Source organism: Aethalodelphis obliquidens, unplaced genomic scaffold (assembly GCF_003676395.1).
Source record: "Aethalodelphis obliquidens isolate GAN/ISIS:26980383/991018 unplaced genomic scaffold, ASM367639v1 scaffold44, whole genome shotgun sequence".
Taxonomy (NCBI): domain Eukaryota; kingdom Metazoa; phylum Chordata; class Mammalia; order Artiodactyla; family Delphinidae; genus Aethalodelphis; species Aethalodelphis obliquidens.
Genome location: NW_020837988.1, coordinates 12,042,709 through 12,061,764, shown reverse-complemented (window position 1 = coordinate 12,061,764; position 19,056 = coordinate 12,042,709). Strand labels below are relative to the sequence as shown.

The window sequence follows — 19,056 nt, the reverse complement described above, 5'->3', positions numbered from 1 at the left end:
CACCTCGCTTCTTATGCCGCTGTCCCCACTGCCCCCACATTCTGTTTCTTGTATCTTAAACCCAGGTTACTGAGTCAGTCAGTCCTGAGAGGCTCGTGTGAACCAGTGTTCCCAGCACCTCGGCCCCTCCACAGAGGCAGCCCCCAGACCGCCCAGCCAACAACTCGAGGGCCAGATGGGAGCATCAGGCTTCATCATGACAGGGCGACCCTGGCTCCCCAGGCCAACAGCTGAGGAACCACCCAGTCTTCCCGGGGGGATGGACCCCGTACCATGGAGCCCCGTCTCCTCCCTCTGGGTTACTCCTCCTTTTGGTGGTCACAGCCTAAGCGGGGGGCCTGGCAACATGGGCTCCCACCACGCCTGTGTCTGGGGCCCAGGCGTCAGCCCCCCACGCCCCTCGTCTGCCTGCTTCTGGGTGGACCTGCCCGCCTGCCCTTTGGTGGAGCAGTTAGTAGCTTGCTCAGAGGGTGTGTGCGGTAAATGGGTGACCTTTGTGTCTAAAAATGGCTTTGTTTCATCCTCACCCTTCAACAATCTAGCAAAATAGAGAATTCTAGAACAAATGAATTTCCTACAGTATTCTGAAGGCACTGCTTGGCCACCTTCCTGGTGGTGCCACAGGGAGCCTGAGGCCTTTGTGCAGGACTGCTGTCCCTCTCTGAGCGTGGGGAACCATCCCATCATCTCCAGCTCCTGATGAGTTACAGTGATGCCACCAGATGAGGCCCCACTGGTACAGGCATAGCCGGCCTGTCACTCTGGAAACGCATGCCCTTCGGTTCCAGGACGGTTTCCCACCATCTTCACCAGCTTCCTCCTGTGCTTCTGCTTTATTTCTAGAGATGCAGTATCAGGAGCCAGCGGCCTGTCCTGTCCCGAGTCCCCTTCCTCTGGCCTCCATCCTGTGCTTGGCCGCCTGGCTCTGTGGCTCCTCCCAGGAGGAGGGATGGCAGGGACCCTGCACCCCAGGTCCAAGCATCGGCTCCCAAGCCTCGAGTGGCGGACCCCACGTGCCCTCAGGCATTTGCCACCTCGGAAAGAATGCGCTCAGTCAGGCTGCAGACCAGCCAGTCACACCGGCTAACCCTCAGGCGCGTGAGTAGAACGGCATATCCTCGGACCACCGGCCACTCCCAGACACGCGGCACCCTGTCATGTGTGACAGGGATTGTGCTGTTTGATCCATAGCTGTGGCTGACCCCTGCACCTTCTACTGCAGCTTTCCGATCCACTTCCAAGGGCTCTTCCTTTTTTTTTTTTTTTTTTTTTTTTTTGCAGCACGCGGGGCTCTCACTGTTGTGGCCTCTCCCGTTGCGGAGCACAGGCTCCGGATGCGCAGGCTCAGAGGCCATGGCTCACGGGCCCAGCCGCTCCACGGCATGTGGGATCCTCCGAGACCGGGGCACGAACCCGTGTCCCCTGCATTGGCAGGCGGACCCTCAACCACTGCGCCACCAGGGAAGCCCTTCCTTATCTTTGAATGTTTCTTTTTAATAGCATCCAGCTCCAGTTCCAACAGCCCCTCCATCCTCGGAGAACAGGAACAAATGCTGTCACCTGTCCTGACAGCTGCCATCTCTTCCTGTCTGTCTGCATTGGCCTCTCCGTCAGCCTTGCTCAAATGTCTGGGCACCTTTGGCTGTGGGCTCCTGTTTACGCCCAGGGCTCTGGCCGCAGTGCAGCTATCAGTATCCAGGTGGTGATCTGGGGAGCCACCCATGCCCCCAACATTGGGAGCTTCCACCATTTTGGAAGCCACATGGGGGGCTCACGCTCACCTACCCCGGTTCTCGGGACAGCAAGGGCATCCCCAGTCCAGAGAGCCCCACCCTACCCAGGGAACCAGCTCTGGCACCAGCAGCATGGAGTGCGAGGGGATCTAGGACCCCACGTCATCCAGCGCCTGCCCTGGCCACCCCCCTGCCACCCCTGGCCCCTTGTCACCCTCCCCACCCACGTCCAGGTGCTGTCACTGCCTCAGCTCCTGCTCTCTCCATCCTCCAGGCTGTATCTCTGTAAAGTCCTTTAATGACGTTTTAGTTGCCTTTTGGGAGGGAGAAGAATCACAAGCTGTGTTCCATGTGTTTCTCCTCTCCTTATTTCTGCCCCAGGGCCTTTGCACTTGCTCCTCCTTTGGCCCAGATGTCTCCTTCTCAGATCCTAGTGCAGCTGGCTCCTCCACGACCTTCCCCACCACCTCCCAAGGCATCTTCCCTTCTTCTTTGTGATAGCTTCTGATAGTTTCTTCTGGTAGTTCTGTATACCTGCCTATTAGCTATGGGAGACCAGGACTAACTTCCTACTAGAGCCCCAGCCAAGCCTGTGCTGAATAAATGAAAGAAGGAAGTAGAAACAGAGGCAGAGGCCCCATCTTTTCAGCAGCTGAGAAGGCAGGTGCTGGCAACCCAGGCCCTGGGCTTTGAGGAGCCCCCTCCTCCCCTGGGTCTCTGTTTCTTCTTCTGAAAACAAGGGTAACAGCAGCCTGACCCCCCCAGCTGACAGAGGAACCAGTCAGACAACAGGTGCCAAGAGCAGTAGAGTGAGGTGGCAGCCTATGTACCCATTTTAGAAGCACTAATACTGTCAGAAGCCACCTGAGTGGGGACAGAGTTCTCTCAGGAGAGCATCTGGGTAGGAAGCAGAAGCTGGCTGCAGGGGCGGCATCCCCGGCTACCCAGGACCAGGCTCATAGGAGGGGAAGGGGCCAGCTGGTCTTTGCACAGCAGCCCACCGTGGCCTCGTCATAGAAAGAACTGGCAACAGGGGGACACCAGCACATCAGATACGGGGAGAGGAGTTCCATGGGAGCGGCTGAGGTGGGGGAGCAGGAATCTGGATGCTGGGACAGCAGGGGCAGTGGGTGCCACATCAGATCAGAGCAGGCTTTCCTAGAGGCCCTGTCACCGTGATGGCCCTACCCAGAGCCCCTTCTTCTGCACAGACAAACCGTGGGCAAGGTCCTGTTCTCGGCACTTGAGACACATTAACTCATCTCATCCTCACATCACCCCTGCAAGGCCCACAGAGGGCAAACAACTTGCCCACGGCCACACAGCAACCACTACACCCTCTCACGGTCCCTTCCATTCTGTTGGTTGAGACCTTTAAAAGTGGACAAAGTCTTCCATCCCACAATGAAAAACCAAAACTTAGAAGACTACCATTTTGACACACTCAGAAATAAAGTTTAAACCATTAATCACCAGATAGAAACTGACACATGTTAACTGTCATCAAGATGTTTTCTTTAAATACGGCCCATTCTCACGACAAGGAAGTTTTACACCTGCAACATTTGTCTGCTGAGAAGCCCAGCACCCCACTTCTCCCCTGACTGCTCACCACACAGGTGGGGACCTCTTGGGTTCCCCACAAGCTCTTCCAGAAGGGCACGGCCTGGCTATCATACCAGGACACCAAGTAAAAAAGATGAGCTACTGGTGACCAGCACCTGCTGGTATGAAGTCAAAGCAAAGCTCAGGCTTGTGGCCCTGGACTAGCCCCAGTGACCGTGGCAGCATCCCCAGGGCAGAGGGAGGCAGAGCCCCAAACCTGCTCACTGACACTTACCTGATCTGGGCAAAGCGGCAGAGAAGCTCCCAGAGTGTCTGGCCTGAGCAGAAAGTGTCTTGCAACCTGGAGCCATCATCCAACTGCAGAGCAATGCGCACCTGAGGGGCGAGATACAGGAACCAAGTCAGGAAGAGGAGCAGCTATCCCAGCTGGACCCCAGACCAAGTCTGATCCTTAGGGCACAGGCGGAGGGCATTGTGTTTGCTGAATTTTAGTAAGGGAGCACACTGCCTTACAGGATAATTTTAACAATTATCTTCCTAAATAGTGACACAAGTCTATAACCCACAAGCGGGTAAATTCTCCTCTGGTCCCTCTGTTGAACAACAGACACACTAAAGCACGAGTGCAGAGACCCAAGGTAAGGACCTTGCACAGCCCCACCTGTCACAGCCCAGCGCATGACTCTCTAGGTCATTGCTACTCCTGCCCTTCTAGCCAAGGGACTCCTCAAGGGCACGTTTATTTACATTAAATCCCAATAACAAACAAAGGAGGAACTGTTCTGTGGGAAGAAACTGCGAGGGGGTCTCCAGCACACCCAAGGAACCCACAAGGGAAGTCAGGGTGCTTCCATGTGAAAGGCTGAGAACCACAACTGTAATGGAAAAAGAGGTGTATTAATAAGCTCAGCCCCAGGCGCCTGACTCCTGGTGGGCTCTGGACAGAGAACTAACACCCCAGGGCCTGAGCCTCCTTGCCTCTCGACATGGATGAAAACCACTTCCCTGCAGTGTTGGGAGAATTTGCAGTTTTGTATGTAAAGGACCCACTTGTGCACAAGAGAGCAGCTATCACCATGATTCTTGTCTCTATCCACAGTAACCCTAGTGTCATTCACTAAATCCCTAGGACATAAAAGTTACTGATTTGGTAGAAAGCAGTGGACTGCAGTCAGGAGACTCGGGCTGTGGTCTAGCCAAGACTGGTCAGAGGAAGCCTGCGCCCCTGAGCTGGGTGTCCTCGTCCCAGAAGTGAGGCTCCACTGGACACCGCACAGAGTCCTGTGGGCTCTAAGACTCTTGGTGATTTTCTGACCAGAAACATCAGGTCGTATGGTGGATGCTACCAGCACGCTGATATGGACACAGCACAATTAATCGCCTCTCCACCCCCCACCCCCAAAAAACATTCAGCACAAAGAATGAAAAGTCTCATTTCCAATCATCAGCTTTTGGAGTAGAAAAGTGGCTCTGGCCTAACCTAGAGAAGGCAGCCTCACCCAAGGACGAGGACAAGTGCCTCGCCTGCACAGCCCTCTGAAACAGCCCACGCTCCACACCCCGTCTGCTCGGCCTGCTGATACATCCTGCGGCCCAAATGGTCTGAATGGAAGAGCCGGGAGGAGCAGTGAAGCCAGTCCCTCCTTGAGAGCCACCTACCATGTTCTCGGGCCCCTCGCGGCTCCGGGAGATGGGCACCATCTCCAGCTTGGCGTTATTGGGCAGATTGGCAAATCTCCACTGGAGAGAGAGGTCAAGCACATTCCTCTGAAACCTGCAAAACAGACCAAAGCCACAGGCTGCCCGCCGACCCGAACACAGCCCAGCCCTGCCAGGACCACGGCACAAGCAGAGTGACGCCCACGTCTGGCTAGCAATTCCACAGCCCATGGCGCCAAGGCTGCAGGAACAGAGTGACGGCCGGCAAGCCTGCAGAGACAGGGTGGGTCCCTGACTCCAGCAGTGGGTCTTCCAAAGGAAAGAGAGAGTGAGCATTGATACAGTTCAGGCAAGAACAGAGAGAACACAGACAGGTCACCCCTGGGGCAAACCGAGGGCCTGCTCTTTCAGACTGTGAAGCAGCAACCAGCCCAAGTACAAACTCAGAAGATAAAAGCGCACGTGGGCATGACTAAGGGGTGTGCACCATGCTCTGCGCAGAAAAGTTCTAACAGAACGATGCCTTGTCGCCACTGCTCGGAGCTGCAGCAGTCTGGCCACTGTGGCCACTCTCCCTGTGCTGCTGGCCATCAGCCAAAATGACCCGCTCCTGTCACTCCTGCTTCCTGCTACCCTTGGAAGCAGGGCCACAACCCCAAAGACCAGTGACAGAGGCAAAAGTTCTAGAGAACCACAAATGGAATGACCGGGCCTGAAGTCTCCATGGAGAGCCAGGCCCTCACGGTGGCTGAGATTCACAGATGAAGGGCTGAGACCGCCATTCCTAGCTCACAAAGCCAGGTCCTCCAACCCTGGAGCAGCCCTTCAGTCTCTCTGCCTGTGGCCTGCATGTTTTAGCTGCTGCACAGGGACCTGGCAGCTTAGAGCTTCCAACAGATGAGGAAGAGGCCCACATGGGCTTGCAGCCTCCTCTGACCCTCATGCATAGAGCTCCTGGATCCAAGGAGGGATGGTTCTTGGAAGGAACTGAGGGGAGCAAAGTGAACTGGTGAGTCAGGGCGGAAATATCCACAGCCAGGAGAGAAGGGCAGGTGGAGAATCCAGGGACCTCCGAGACGCCTGCTGCTCTCTATTGACAGCCTGCCCTCCCGAGACGCACAGTCAGGGTCGTGGTCACCCTACTTCACAAACAGGAAACTCAGATGAGAAGTGCCAGTAGGTAGCCCAGGCCACCCAAAGGCAGTGCTGGGACCACAATCTGCAGCTCCTGATATCCATCTCAGATCATACCTCTTTGGTGGACTGACAGGGAGGCAGATACCCACTCCTGAGAAGAGGAGAGAGAGGAAGGGGCGTGGGCTTTGAAGGCCTGGACACTGCCTCACCCGTGGGCAGGGAGGGTGGCAGTCAGGTGGCCCTGGAGCCTGAGTGACCCTGGGCCCTCTCCTCCTGACCCCCTTAGCTCCCAGGAACCCTACAGGAAGGAGAACCACCACTGTTAACCCTATAGATCACCTGGGTCTCAGAAAAGCTCCTGCCCACAGTAGAAAATAGTTCTGCCGTGTGGCCTTGACTTTACAAGAGACAGACAGCAGCCAGAATAAGTCACCAGGAGAGGGAAAAAGAGAACTTATTTATGTCTCTCAGAAATCAGACTGTGAGCTCTATTTTCAATGAACGTTTAGGGGAAAAACTACAGCACTAGTGAGAGAATGTGAGCTTTGAATACACACAAAGTGGTCACCCGATGGCATGAATGCCAAGATGCCTTTGGAAACAATGGTTTTCTGAACATGAATAGGGCATTTAGAAGACTTGGGAAAGAAACACCTTTGATACCCATCTTCAACACTGGCTGGAAATTGCCTTATAACAACCTCAACGTCAAGTGCAAGACAGGACAGATGACCTAAGGAAAACCCGAGAAGCGGGGCTCAGAGCTCTGGAGATGAGAGGAAGGGGTCTCACACACGTGCACACACATGTGTGTGCAAAACGCTGCCTTCGGTGGCAGTGGCAGCAGTTTTTAAACAAATTACACAGTTGGTGGATACAAAGGAGACAAGAGAAAAATCAATACCTGTTGTAACAGTCCAACCAGGCACCACGTGGAGATCTCAGGCAGGTTCAGGGAGAGCAAAGAAAGGGCACACAGCTCTGTGACAGGATGCCAGGGGACAGCCCAGCACTGGCCCTAGGATTCTCGGTGGCAAGAGGCAGAGACCTGGGATGATGTGAGGGCATCTCCACTCACACCTCCTCTGCAGAGCCCTACGTGAGAGGCAGCACGGGCCAGGTCTAGTAGAGCAGGCTCCCACCCCTTGGGCTCCTCTCTACCCCTGAATGTGAGGACAGCCAAACAGTGAAGGACACGCCGCTGCTAAGATTGGAAGCTCCCCATACGGGACAGAAATCCATACCAACCAGTGAGGCGTTTTGAGCCTTTCATTGCCTTAGACCCCACAAGAATCTGGTAAAAGCCCTCTCTTTGGAAAAATGCCTGCACACAAAGACCCATGCACACAACTCCAGAGTCTGTGAGCCCACCAGAACCCACCTACAGTTTGCAGGTTTCTTCCCATTTCTCCATGACCACCTCCTCTTGCCCTCAGAGCTCCACCAGGAACTTACACAACCAAATGCACAAAAGCCCTCTGCAGTGAGTAGAATGGTGGCCCCTAAGGAGACATATCCACATCCTAACACCCAGAACTCATGAATGTGCCTTATTTGGAAACAAGGCCTTTGCAGATGTAATTAAGGATCTTGAGATGAGGTCATCCTGGATTACATGGTAGCCCCTAAATTCAAAGACAAGTAGCCTTATAAGAGACAAAAGAGGAGAGACACAAACACACAGGAAGCAGGGAGGCAGAGACTGGAGGGAGGCGGCCACAAGCCCAGGGATGCCTGGAGCCCCCAAAAGCTGAAAGAGGCAAGACAGGTGCCTCCCCTAGACCTCTGGAGGGAGTGCGGCCCCACCAACACCATCATTAGGGGCTTCTAGCCTCCAGAGGATGAGAGAATAAACCTTGTGGGTTTAAGCCTCAGCAGGGCCCTGCGGGAAGGGTGGATGGATTTGGAGCCCGAGGCCCGGCCAAAGCAAACTCACTTCAGGTCGTACTCGTTGGGGTTGAAGTCCTGCCGATGGCACGTGTCCTCCAGAACCTAGGGGTGAGATGAGGGCATGAGCCACTGTATCTGGCCTGGTGGGCCCCGGCGGGGGTAGGCAAGTGACACTGAGGCAGCCAAGGGCACAGAGTCCACCTCTTGGAGAGCCGGTCGGCTCTGTAGGACTAAGCCTAATACAAGCCAGGTGATGGACCGTCCACTCAACAGCTCCACACGTCTCACCTGCAAATCCTGCTCACTCTCCTCCTCCTCACTGGGCCTGCTTTGTCAACCCAGCTCTGTGGGACCCAACAAACCGGGTCCCCAACAAACCCGGCACCACAGACATCTTCCTACACTCGGGGACACCCCACACACAGAGAATAAAGTTCAAACTCCACAGAGACCCAGCTCGAGTGGGTCCTAGGTGCCCCCCTGGGCGGGAGCCCCAGTCCCTACCCTGCACACACTGAGTTACCATTCATCGTCTCAGCCCCCTGCACCACCGTGTATGTGCACCGTCCCCTACACTTCAGGGTCCAACAAGCATTTCCAACGTAATGCAATCGACGTCCGCCAGGTGCCCGGTGAAGTGCTGCGAGTGACTCAGCACACCCGGCCACAGCACACCGAGACGAAGGGCGACCCCGGGGTGGGGACAAGGTTCGGGGGCCCTCGGAGGCGGGCTCGGAGGACCGCGAGCTCGGGTGGGGGTGGCAGAGGCCGCGACCCCTGACAGCCCCTGAGTGCGGCGCCCCCGCCCCCACGGACCCGGAGCCCGGCGCGGAAGTGGGCGGGCCCACCGCGCCAGGAGGCCGCTCATTGGACGTCGCAGACCCCGCCCCGAGGGTCCCGCCCGGCCCCGCCCCGCGGCCCTCGCAAGAACCGCTGGAGCGGCCGGCGCCGAGTCGCGGCCGTCGCGTCCCTGCTTGCCGCCCGCCGCCCGCCCGCGGCCGCACCTGCAGTAGCACTGTGCTCGGCGTCACCTTCACCGTGTGGCGCCGCCCGTTCGGGGCCAGCACCGACACCGCAGAGCCCCCGCTGCCCGCCGGGGCCGCCATCTTCTCCTCACGTGACCTGCCGCCGCCCGCCCAGCGTCAAACTTTATCCGCAACAGCCGGACGCACAGCCTCGCGGCCTCGGGGGCGGGCCCTGGGGCGGGGCGGGGCCAGCGCGCCCCCGGGCCCGCCCCTGCCTGGCCACGCCCCCGGTGCTTTCGCGGGGCCCGCGAGCGCGCGCCCGACGTTAGATAGGCGCGGTCACTCCAGCGCGGCCACGTGGCCCCGGTTCTGGGCCGGCGGTGCGGGCAGCGAGTGCGTCTAGGCCTCGGCTCCCTGTCCTCGCCGGCCCGTCCTGGGTCCCACTGCCCCCCTTCCTGCCCCCTCTGGTCCCGAGGGGTAGGGTCAGGCCCGGTACCCCTGCGGAGTGAATGCCTGCCGGCCGTGGGGTGGTGTCAAGGTCAGGGAGCAGCTGCCAGGAAAGGCCGGCCAGAAACTCCAAACCAGAGAGCAGATTCAATGAAAGTCTGTGACGAGCATTGTGCCTGTCCGTGCTCTCACTCTGCCAGCAGCTAAACTCTTGACAGAACTTGTCCCCCAATTCCACCTGCCCAAGGCAGTGGAAGGGCCGGGAGGAGGGGCATGTGGGATCCTGCCACCCCTCTGGTGTGGGTGCTGTCATGCCTTGGTGTAGCTGACACATCTGTCTCACAAGCAGTTTCATACTGACAAACAGACGACTGCATGCTTATGCGAGAAAACGGGAAAGCCTCAGGGTAGCCACAGCTCCACGGCCACCCCCGAGGGACTGTGTAGCACTCTATGCAACCTCAGTGCCTCACCGAGCCACACACACTTCCTGGTCCCCATCGGCCAGTCCCCTCTCCTGAGGCCGGGGAACACCACAGGACACAGGACAGAGAAATTTTCTGGCTCAGAGACAGCGGTCTGCTGACCTGCCCCACCCCCTCCTACCTGCTCACATGGGTCTCATCATCTATGTGTAGCCGAGTACACGAGGCCTTGGAGCAGACACCTGTGGGGCATTTGTGACCACTGCCTGCAAGCTCTCAAACCCACCCTTCAGCCCAGCAGGGCCCCACATGCAGTTCTGCGGCAGCCAGGCCCCAAGTTGCCCCCAACCTGGCCTCTTCAGCACTGTGGGGTTTCCTCAGAGCCTCATCTGCACTGGGACAGGCCTTTCGTGCCTGCTCACTTGTTTACTGGCTGTCCCAAGGCAGCCCCGTCTGTCTGGCCCTCCGCCGGCAGGCACGCAGAGCAGAGCCTGGCACGGGGTGGGTGCTCTGCAAACATCTGTGAGAGGAATGACTATCGATGGGACAAACGAATGCACAGTCCCCCCACATGTGCCTTCTCCTCCTTCTGCTGCCACTCACCTGGCAGGGGCAGGGTGCCCCAGGCTCAATGGGGTCTGTGTCCTGGCATTGGCACTAGGAGGTGGGAAAGGCAGAGCAGACCCGCCTCCCTTAGTGGCCTGGCTGGGCCAGACCTGGTGAAGACCAAGCAGGACAGACCAGACCCCACGAAGCTCCCATGAAGCAAGCCCCAGAGCCGACCCCTGGATGCTGGATCTCAGCTTGAGAAGCCTCCAGAGGCTGGAAATGCCCAGCAGAGGCTCCCCTGGTACAGGGGATTATTTCAGGCTGGAGGCAAAAATTCCAGGTTAACACACCAGCTCCACACCACAGCAGGAAGGACCCTCACCTGCCCCATGGCAAGTTTGCCATAGATTAGGACCCACACGCCTGGCCCTCCATTTGCTCTGTGGGGAGGCTGCCTCCTCGTGCTTACCTTCCACAGTTCCTCGCTGCAACTTGGCACCTTCCCTCAAGGCCCCATCACCTCCTGCGGGTGGTCCAGGCACAGCCTTAAGGGCGTGATCACAGCAGAGGTCACAGAGATAACTGTAGGGTCAAAGATCATCTTTGGGGGACTCCCCTGGTGGCCCAGTGGTAAAGAATCAGCCTTACAGTGCAGGGGATACGGGTTCGATCCCTGGTCAGGGAACTAAGATCCCACATGCAGCGGGGCAACTAAGTCTGCGTGCCACAACGACTGAGCTCGCGAGCCTCAACTAGAGCCCACGCGCCCTGGAGCCCTCACACCACAACTAGAGAAGAGAAAACCTGAACACCACAACTAGAGAGAAGCCCGCATGCTGCAGTGAAAGATCCCACGTGCTGCAAATAAGACCCGATGCAGCCAAAAAATAAATAAATAAATACATAATCTTTAGGAAAAAAAAAATCATCTCTGAGAGGCATTCAAGGCCCCAAAGGGGAGCCTCTTCTTTGTGCTCATAGTTCAGCCTTTCTCTGCAGCTCACATTTTTCTTTCCAATTTTGCTGTTTTAAAAAATGACAGATCTGCACATTAACTTTCACAGCAGCTTTATCTAATAGTCAAAAGCTGGAATGAACCTGGATGACCGTCAACAGGTTGAGCAGTTAAACAATGTGGCACATCCACACATGGAACACTGCTCAGCAATCACGGGAATGAACTACTGACACCGCAGCCTGGGTGAGTCTCCAGGGAAACATGCTGAGTGAAAAGAGCTGGTCCCCAAAGATTGCATACTGTGCCATTCCATTTATATAGCATTATGGAAATGACAGCATTTGCCTTTTCTCTCTGCATTAATATATGCATATATATTTATATTTGAAAGTAAGTTGATGACATCCAGGTACTCTCCCCCCAAATAATGCGGCAGCTCCTCCTAAGAACCAGGACCTTCTCCTTTTTAATCATAACCCATCACCACACCCAACAACCATGGATATAATGATATTATCTAATACACAGCCCACTTTAGACTTTCCCTTGTTGTCCCCAAATGGTCCTTTATAGCTGGTTGTCACATTGCATTTTGTTGTTGGGTCTGTTTACACTCCTTTAATCTACCACAGTCCTGGGAATTCCCTGGCGGTCCAGTAGTTAGGACTCTGCACTTTCACTGCTGAGGGCATGGGTTCGATTCCTGGTTGGGGAACTAAGATCCTGCAAGCTGTGTGGTGAGGCCAGAAAAAAAAAAAAAAAAAAACACCCTACCACAGTCCCTCTATTTTTTGTTTCGTGTTAATTTTTCATGACATTTGCATTTTTTAGAGCCCAAGGCTGGATCTGTCTGATCTTTTCCTGGAGTTAAACATTCAGTGCAGTGAGGCAGCATAGATGACAGCCCCCCAGGAGGTCCAGGATATCAGTTTGTCCCATTAGTGGGGACATGCAGACTGAACCTCCATGTTCCAGGTCCCGTGTAGACTGAATAAGCTATGTGTGGGGTAATTCTTTGAGAGCACAAATATGATGTTTTTCCAAGAACCATTTACCCAGTGGTTTTAGCATCAGTTGATGGTCCTTGCCTGAATCCATCATTACATTTATGGTGCAAAATCACAGCCTTCCAACTTTATCATTCCTCTACATTTAATAGGCATTTTTTGGTCAAGAATTTTTTTTAATTCCTAAATATTAATATGAACTCATGGATTCTTTTTCTTCATTCAGTTATTCTTTCTGATGCTCAAATTTGATCCAAATTTGGCCAGTGAGACACACACCCCCTTTAAGCTGGCTCCTATGCTCCCTTGGGTGGGGGGGCAGTGACTTCTTATTTTCATATTATTTCAAATGTAGAAGTTACAAGAACAGTAAAAGGAACTCCTGCATACCTCTTAGACAGACTCTCCAGTTGTTTACATGTTGCCCATTTGCTTCATCATCATTATCTCTCTCTCTCTCCATATATGTGTATATATGTTCTGAACCACCTGAGAGTAAGTGGAGACATTGTTCACCTCTGCCACTAAATATTTCAGTGTGTATTTCTCAAGAGCAAGGCCACTCTCTTACTTCACCACCGAACTGTGATACAACATTGGGAGATCTGTCATTGATACCACACCCCGAGCTACTCTACAGTCACCTGTAGCACTCACATCTTTCCTGCATCTTTTCGATGTTTGTGTTGTTCTCTGAGCACTTCATCACTTCAGCCACAAGAAAGTATTTTAGGCCCCCCCAGGATGTCCCTGCCCCAGCCCTGAATGCCATTTCTCAAGGAAGCCCTAGTCCCTTTTTGAGGGGAATGAGATTTAGAAACCGAGGTCTGGAGCTGAGCACGTTCGTTGCTCCCGGTGTGCCTCTGGTTTGTAGGCCCTCTCAGGGCACAGAACTAGCATCCTGAATTCACCACCCCTCAGTCTTCTTCTTCCCTCCTTCCTTATTTATATTTGGTTGAATTGTATGAAATTGCCAATATTCAACCATTTTCAATCTACGAAAAAAGGCACAACCAAATATCCCCTTATCCACAGTGAGAACCCTTGTTTTCAGCAGCATCAATATATTTATAAATTTGCTCTGTTCCAAAATACCCTTCAGGGACTTCCCTGGTGGTCCAGTGGTTAAGACTCCGCACTCCCAATAGAGGGGGCCCGGGTTTGATCCCTGGTCAGGGAACTAGCTCCCGCATGCATGCTGCAACTAAAAGATCCCACATGCTGCAACGAAGATTCCCACATGCTGCAACTAAGACCCGGCGCAGCCAAATAAATAAATAAATATTAAAAAAACAACAACCCTCCAAATAGCTTTGGAATTACTACAGCAATACTGCTAGTAACCAGACCTACTAAGGAAATCTCAAGATTTCTTTGTAGTTATTTTTGTCCTCAGAATATATCGCAAAAAAGAAATACAGAGTATTGTGTTCAAAATTATTTGAATTAATTCTTTTTTGTGTGTGTGGTTATGTTAATTGGATACACATGTTCATTTATTACTGAATTTTAGGGTCTTTTTCACTCTTTTTTGATTTAATGTTATATTTTGATTATGAAAAATATTTATTTATTATTTGATTTGAATATTATTTGATTCAAAAGTTATAAGTATAAAATGACACATAGCCAGAAGAGGGTCCTCCTTCTTCATCCACTCCCACTCGCCCCCATAAGAACTAATCTTCTTCTGGTTCTGGGGTAGCTTTCCTGCCTTTTTGCAAAGATGAGCACATGCATGTAGCAGAGGCTAAGTGGACACAGATGTGGATTCTTCCTCTCCTTCCTTCTTACACAGCAGGTGACACAGAACATACCCTCATTTGTTCTTTTCTCTGCAGCCTACATGACCCACTCTGGGACCCCGTCTAACTCCGCTCCCCTCCACAGTGCGGTACATCAGAGCACAAAGTCCTGGATGTCGTATAGGCTGTCACAGCATCCCGGCAGCCCAGAGAGTGGTCAGGGCATGGGGTCCCAGCTCCCCTACCTGCGCCAAGCAGAGCTTTGACACCTCCTGGCTGCCCGGGCCTCCATGCTTCATCTGTAAAACTCGACCCAGGGAGGTGGAGGTCAGTGCAGGTGAGGCAGACAGACCATCACAGGCAGCAGTTCCCCCCAGTAGCTGTGGGAAGCCCTGAGCCCAGTCAGAAGGTGAGGCTGGGGTCCTCACCCCAGGCTGCACAGAATCCTTTCAAGGTTGGCCTGGGTCCCACCTGAATGCTGGGGTGGGGTGTCCCTGGTGGGACCAAGGCTGTATTTTCCAAAGAAACAATGTCCCAAACTGTGGTTCTATTAGGACTTCAGGTCATAGGTTAAAGTTAAAAAGCCCATGGCTGGGCTGGGCTGACCTGGGAACCGAAGCGCCTCGAACCTGTCTCTTTGGGAAAGTTATGGCTCATTCTCAGAGCAAGTGGCTTCTGAGGCTCTTCTGAGCTGGGCCCACGGAGGCACAGCCCTGCCCCATGCTGTGCTTACGGTCCAGCCGAATGCATTTAAAAATATGTATGTAAAGATATATATAATTGTGGTAAAATTGCAGTTTAAATTTAATCAGCTTAAAATATATTTCTTAAATAAATTTATTTTATTTATTTATTTTTGGCTGTGTTGGGTCTTCGTTGCTGTGCGCGGGCTTTCTCTAGTTGCGGCGAGCGGGGGCTACTCTTCGTTGTGGTGCGCAGGCTTCTCACTGCGGTGGCTTCTCTTGCTGAAGAGCACGGGCTCTAGGTGCGCCGGCTTCAGTAGTTGTGACACACGGGCTTAGTTGCTCCGTGGCATGTGGGATCTTCCCGGACCAGGGCTCGAACCTGTGTCCCCTGCATTGGCAGGTGGATTCTTAACCACTGTGCCACCAGGGAAGTCCCTTAAAAATCTACTTTCCAGCATAGATCCTTTGGGAGTTTATCTGTATTATCAATAAGGCAGTGGCTTTCCACCACCAAAGAAAAAAATGTAACTTCCTGGTGGCTGCGTGCTGCTCACTCTCACTGCTCTCCACCACACAGCCTCCTTCAGCCTGTCCCCCAAGCCTTTCCTCAGCTCCCTCACGTCATGAGGGCTATGCCCACATGTCACCTGCTGGGGGACTTCCGTGACCGCATCCCACCTGCCACCCTCTGCCTGGTTTTCTCGTTTTCTCTCCCCTCCTGACATCACATTGTGGAGCCCCTTGGGCAGCTGTTTTCCATCATCTGCCCCCTCACCCCCAGCAGACAAGCCTGGGCCAGGGCTCTGGTGAGTGAGTGTGAGATCGTCAGGGACCCTTCCCCCGTGCATGGAGCTGCCCTACATCTGGTCTCAGTCGGTGGCCTCCAGGCAGGACAGACACCTGGACAGGTAAGAACCTTGGCTCATTCTCACACATGCAAGAGAGATCACACTATCGATTTCACGAAATGAGCTGCGTTTCTACGTTGCCACCCTAGCCGCTGGCAGAATAATCAATGCCCTTGACTCAGGAGCTTTCTGGGCCCTCAGCGTTCTCCTCTGAGAAATGGATCCTGACTCCTAGGTGGAGGGTGGTGGTGCTTCTGCAAGACGGTATAAGGAAAGTGTGCAGCATAGTTCCCACAGCCCTCTCACAAGTAAGCAAACACACTGGGGTCTGGAGAGGACAGGGAAGGCCACCTTCCTGCTCCTCCTCACCTCATCTTCCTCCCTCCCAGGCAGTGGCTAGACAGCTGTTCCCAGGCTCTGCTTTGAATTAAAAAGTGGTGTGGCCCTTTAAGAGAAGCATCCGCCACCCCCGCTGCCCTGCTGCCCCCTTTGAAGTCCCTGGCGCTGAAAGGTTCCCAGTGGCAGATCTGAGGGTTTGTTTCTGCCTCCCCAGAGGCCACGTGCGGATCACAGGGTGGGAGGGAGGGAGGGCCGAAGGTCACAAGGCCGGCCAGGCCTCCCTGGCCTGCAGCCGCTATTGCAGCAGGCACTGAGGACCAGCAGGCTGCATGGATGGGGACCAGGCGGCTGGAGCTCATTAGGGCTCAGCAGAGCCAGCAGCTGGGAGAGCTAAGGAGGCGCTGTCTCCCGCCCTCCCCGTGGGCCTGGGGCAGCCTGACTTCCCCAACGCCCTCTCGCCTATACAGTGAGGAGCATGCGCTGGCACTTCAGAGCCGCTCTGGCCACACCCCAAGAAGCCCCATCTGCACAGATGTGTAGGAAGCCCCTCCCATCGCCATGACCTTCCTCCCCCCAGCTTTGGAATATGGCTGGTTCCAGGTGGACCCAGGTGGACCCTGACACGCCACAGTTAGCTGAGGTCAGCTGTGGGTTGGCATCCAGGAGGGTTCTTCAGCCAGGACTGCCCACAAGCCAGGTGTGGCTGTGTGAGGGGGGTGGGCTGGGGCAGGGGCTCTCAGAAGCTGGCTCCCAGGGGTCGAGCCTGGGACCAGAAAACGCTACTTGTCCTCTGTTCACCAGGCACCGGAGGGTGGGGTTTGCAGCAGAGTGGCAGGAGCATCTGGGACTCAGCTTCCTCCCGCTCTCACCCATAAGTAAAGGGGACTCTGACTCCCACATGTTCCCAGTCCTAGGGTGAGGTGTGTGTGGGTCTCTTCTGCAGGTGACCCCAAGGCTGCTCAGGCCAGGCCTGCAAATGGCCACCAATTCCCAGGAGAGGACTTCTTCTGGCATCATGCCTAGGAGCTGTCTATTAAAGCCTGTAACTGACCAGGTGGTCCCAGCCCCACCTTCCCCTGCCCCTGCACCAGATGGCTCCAATGGACTTTTCTCATCAAGGCCCCAGGATGTGAGGCAAGGGGGGTTCCTGCTGATGGATGGGGGGGGGCTCGGGGAAACCAAAAGGGTTCAAGCTCTGTAATTACATGGCCTGAGCTTAAGGCCCCTCCCCCAGCTCAGAGCCCGCAGTGGGCTCTTGCCTGGCTATGGAGTGGGGTCTCCATTCAGGGCAAGCCACTGGGGGGAGTGCAGTGGTCTGCCCCACTTCCCTGCCCTCTTGGGCCTCAGAGGCCAGCAGCTGGGATGCAGAGCCGCCCAGGTGGTTGTGTGAGGCGGGGCGGCTGAGGCCCGCAGGCAACAGCTGGGCCCCAGACGGCAGGCAGCAGCTGCAGCACAGAACAGCCTTGTGCTCTTGGAGCCCTGGGCTCAGGGCCCTCGGGGATCCCCAGGAAGGAGCTGGCTGTGTGATACGGGGCCGTCCCAAGTCCAGGCAAGGGCACTGGGTCTGGAGCTCCTGGACATCCTGAGGACCTGAAGGCCCAGTCCCAGGTGGGCTCCCCTGCACCACTGACTGTCCCCACCATACCTTCCTCCCCAGGGCCTGCCTGCCAGTCTGGGCCCCAAGCCTGCCTCAACTTGGGCCCTAGCTCTTGCTTCCTGAAATGTGCCATCTCTGATGCCCCCTTCCCAGGAATTGGGCACATGTCCATGTGTGGACCACAAGTCTCATTGCCCCCCTCTGTGATCCCTTCCTTATATCTTCCTCCCCAAGGGACCAGCCCCTGAACCCCCATCCTATACCTGGGGATGCTGCTCCAAAATAGGCAGAGGCCCCCTCTGGGCTCTCATTTTCCCAGGCCTCCTTGCACCTGGGCATGCATGAGATCTAAGCTTGACCAGAAGCACCTGCAGCCCACCTGAATGGGAGCCAGGAAGCCAAGAGGCAGGAATGATACAGAACCCACCCTGGACATGGCAATGGGGGGGGCTGGTAAGCAGAAGGGTGGGTCCCATGTCCAGCATATGTGGTGTCCATGGCCCATGGGACCACTGCAACAAGGCAATTTGGGACATTGTTCCTGCTTCTCCTCCTCAAGCTTGAGTGTTGGCCCTCCAGACATTCCATGAGCCCCCTGTGCCCAGGACCTCAGTCTACCTTGGTGTCTGAAGGATGGCCAGCATCCACCAGGGAGCAATAACTATCAAACAAGTCCTGCCTCATTTCATGCTCTCATGACCCTGGAAAGCAGGTACTATTCTCGTTTCCACCTTACACATAACAAGCCTGAGGTTCAGAGAGCCAGCTGCAGGCCCAGCAGCAGCAGAGCCAGGCCCTGAATGCAGAGATAGGCTCTCAGTCCCGCAGCTACATCTCTTAGTGTGTGGGCCCCACAGACATTTGTCTAATGAGTGAATGGGGGCATGTACATGCCATGTCCCAGCAGGATCTCCAGGGTAGGACCAGCCCACCACGTTCATTCACCTGCCCCGCATCCCTGCCAGTCACCTGGTGCCTCAGGCCCAGCCTGCTGACCATCATTGGTTAGACCCATTGGTGTTTGGGGTTTTTTAGGTAAAATTTATAATATAAAACCACTTCAAGGTGTACAATTCCATGGCATTTAGTACATTCACCATGTTATGCAACCATCAACATGATCAATTTTAGAACATTTTCGTCACCCCAAAAAGAAACACTGTACCCACTAGCAGTCACTCCCTGTTCCTCCCTGTCCCCTGGCAACCAAAAGTCTGCTTTTCTATCTCTATAGATTTGCCTATTCTGCATATTTCATGTAAATGGAATCATAAGATATGTGGCCTTTTGTTTCTGGCTTATTTCACTTACCTTAATGTTTTTAAGGTTCGTCTGTGTCATAGCATGTGTCAGTACTTTGTTCCTTTTTATGGCTGAATAATAGTCCATTGTATGAATGGACCACATTTTATTTATCCATTTTATTCATTATGGACGTTTGGGTTGTTTCCCCCTTTTGGCTATCGTGAGTACTGCTGCTGTGAACATTGATGGTCAAGTTTTTG

The 19,056-nt window shown here is 54.5% G+C and overlaps 1 protein-coding gene across 10 annotated transcripts in view; it reads right to left on the bottom strand.

Moving 5' to 3' along the window:
- Positions 1-9,142, bottom strand: part of ASPSCR1 (ASPSCR1 tether for SLC2A4, UBX domain containing) — a 30,883-nt gene extending 21,741 nt beyond the window's left edge. For 2 of the 10 annotated variants that reach the window (XR_003427612.1, XM_027081062.1), the window contains exons 1-4: positions 8,990-9,138; positions 8,032-8,087; positions 4,959-5,073; positions 3,574-3,674 (exon numbers count right to left, since the gene is read on the bottom strand). Coding sequence is in view for 8 of the 10 variants with exons in the window: in XM_027081062.1 (XP_026936863.1) it covers positions 3,574-3,674; positions 4,959-5,073; positions 8,032-8,087; positions 8,990-9,091 (374 nt within the window). In the remaining 2 variants the exon portion in view is untranslated. The other 8 variants (XM_027081060.1, XM_027081061.1, XR_003427611.1 and 5 more) reach the window with 7 other exon arrangements.
- Between the last annotated feature and the right edge of the window lie 9,914 nt (positions 9,143-19,056).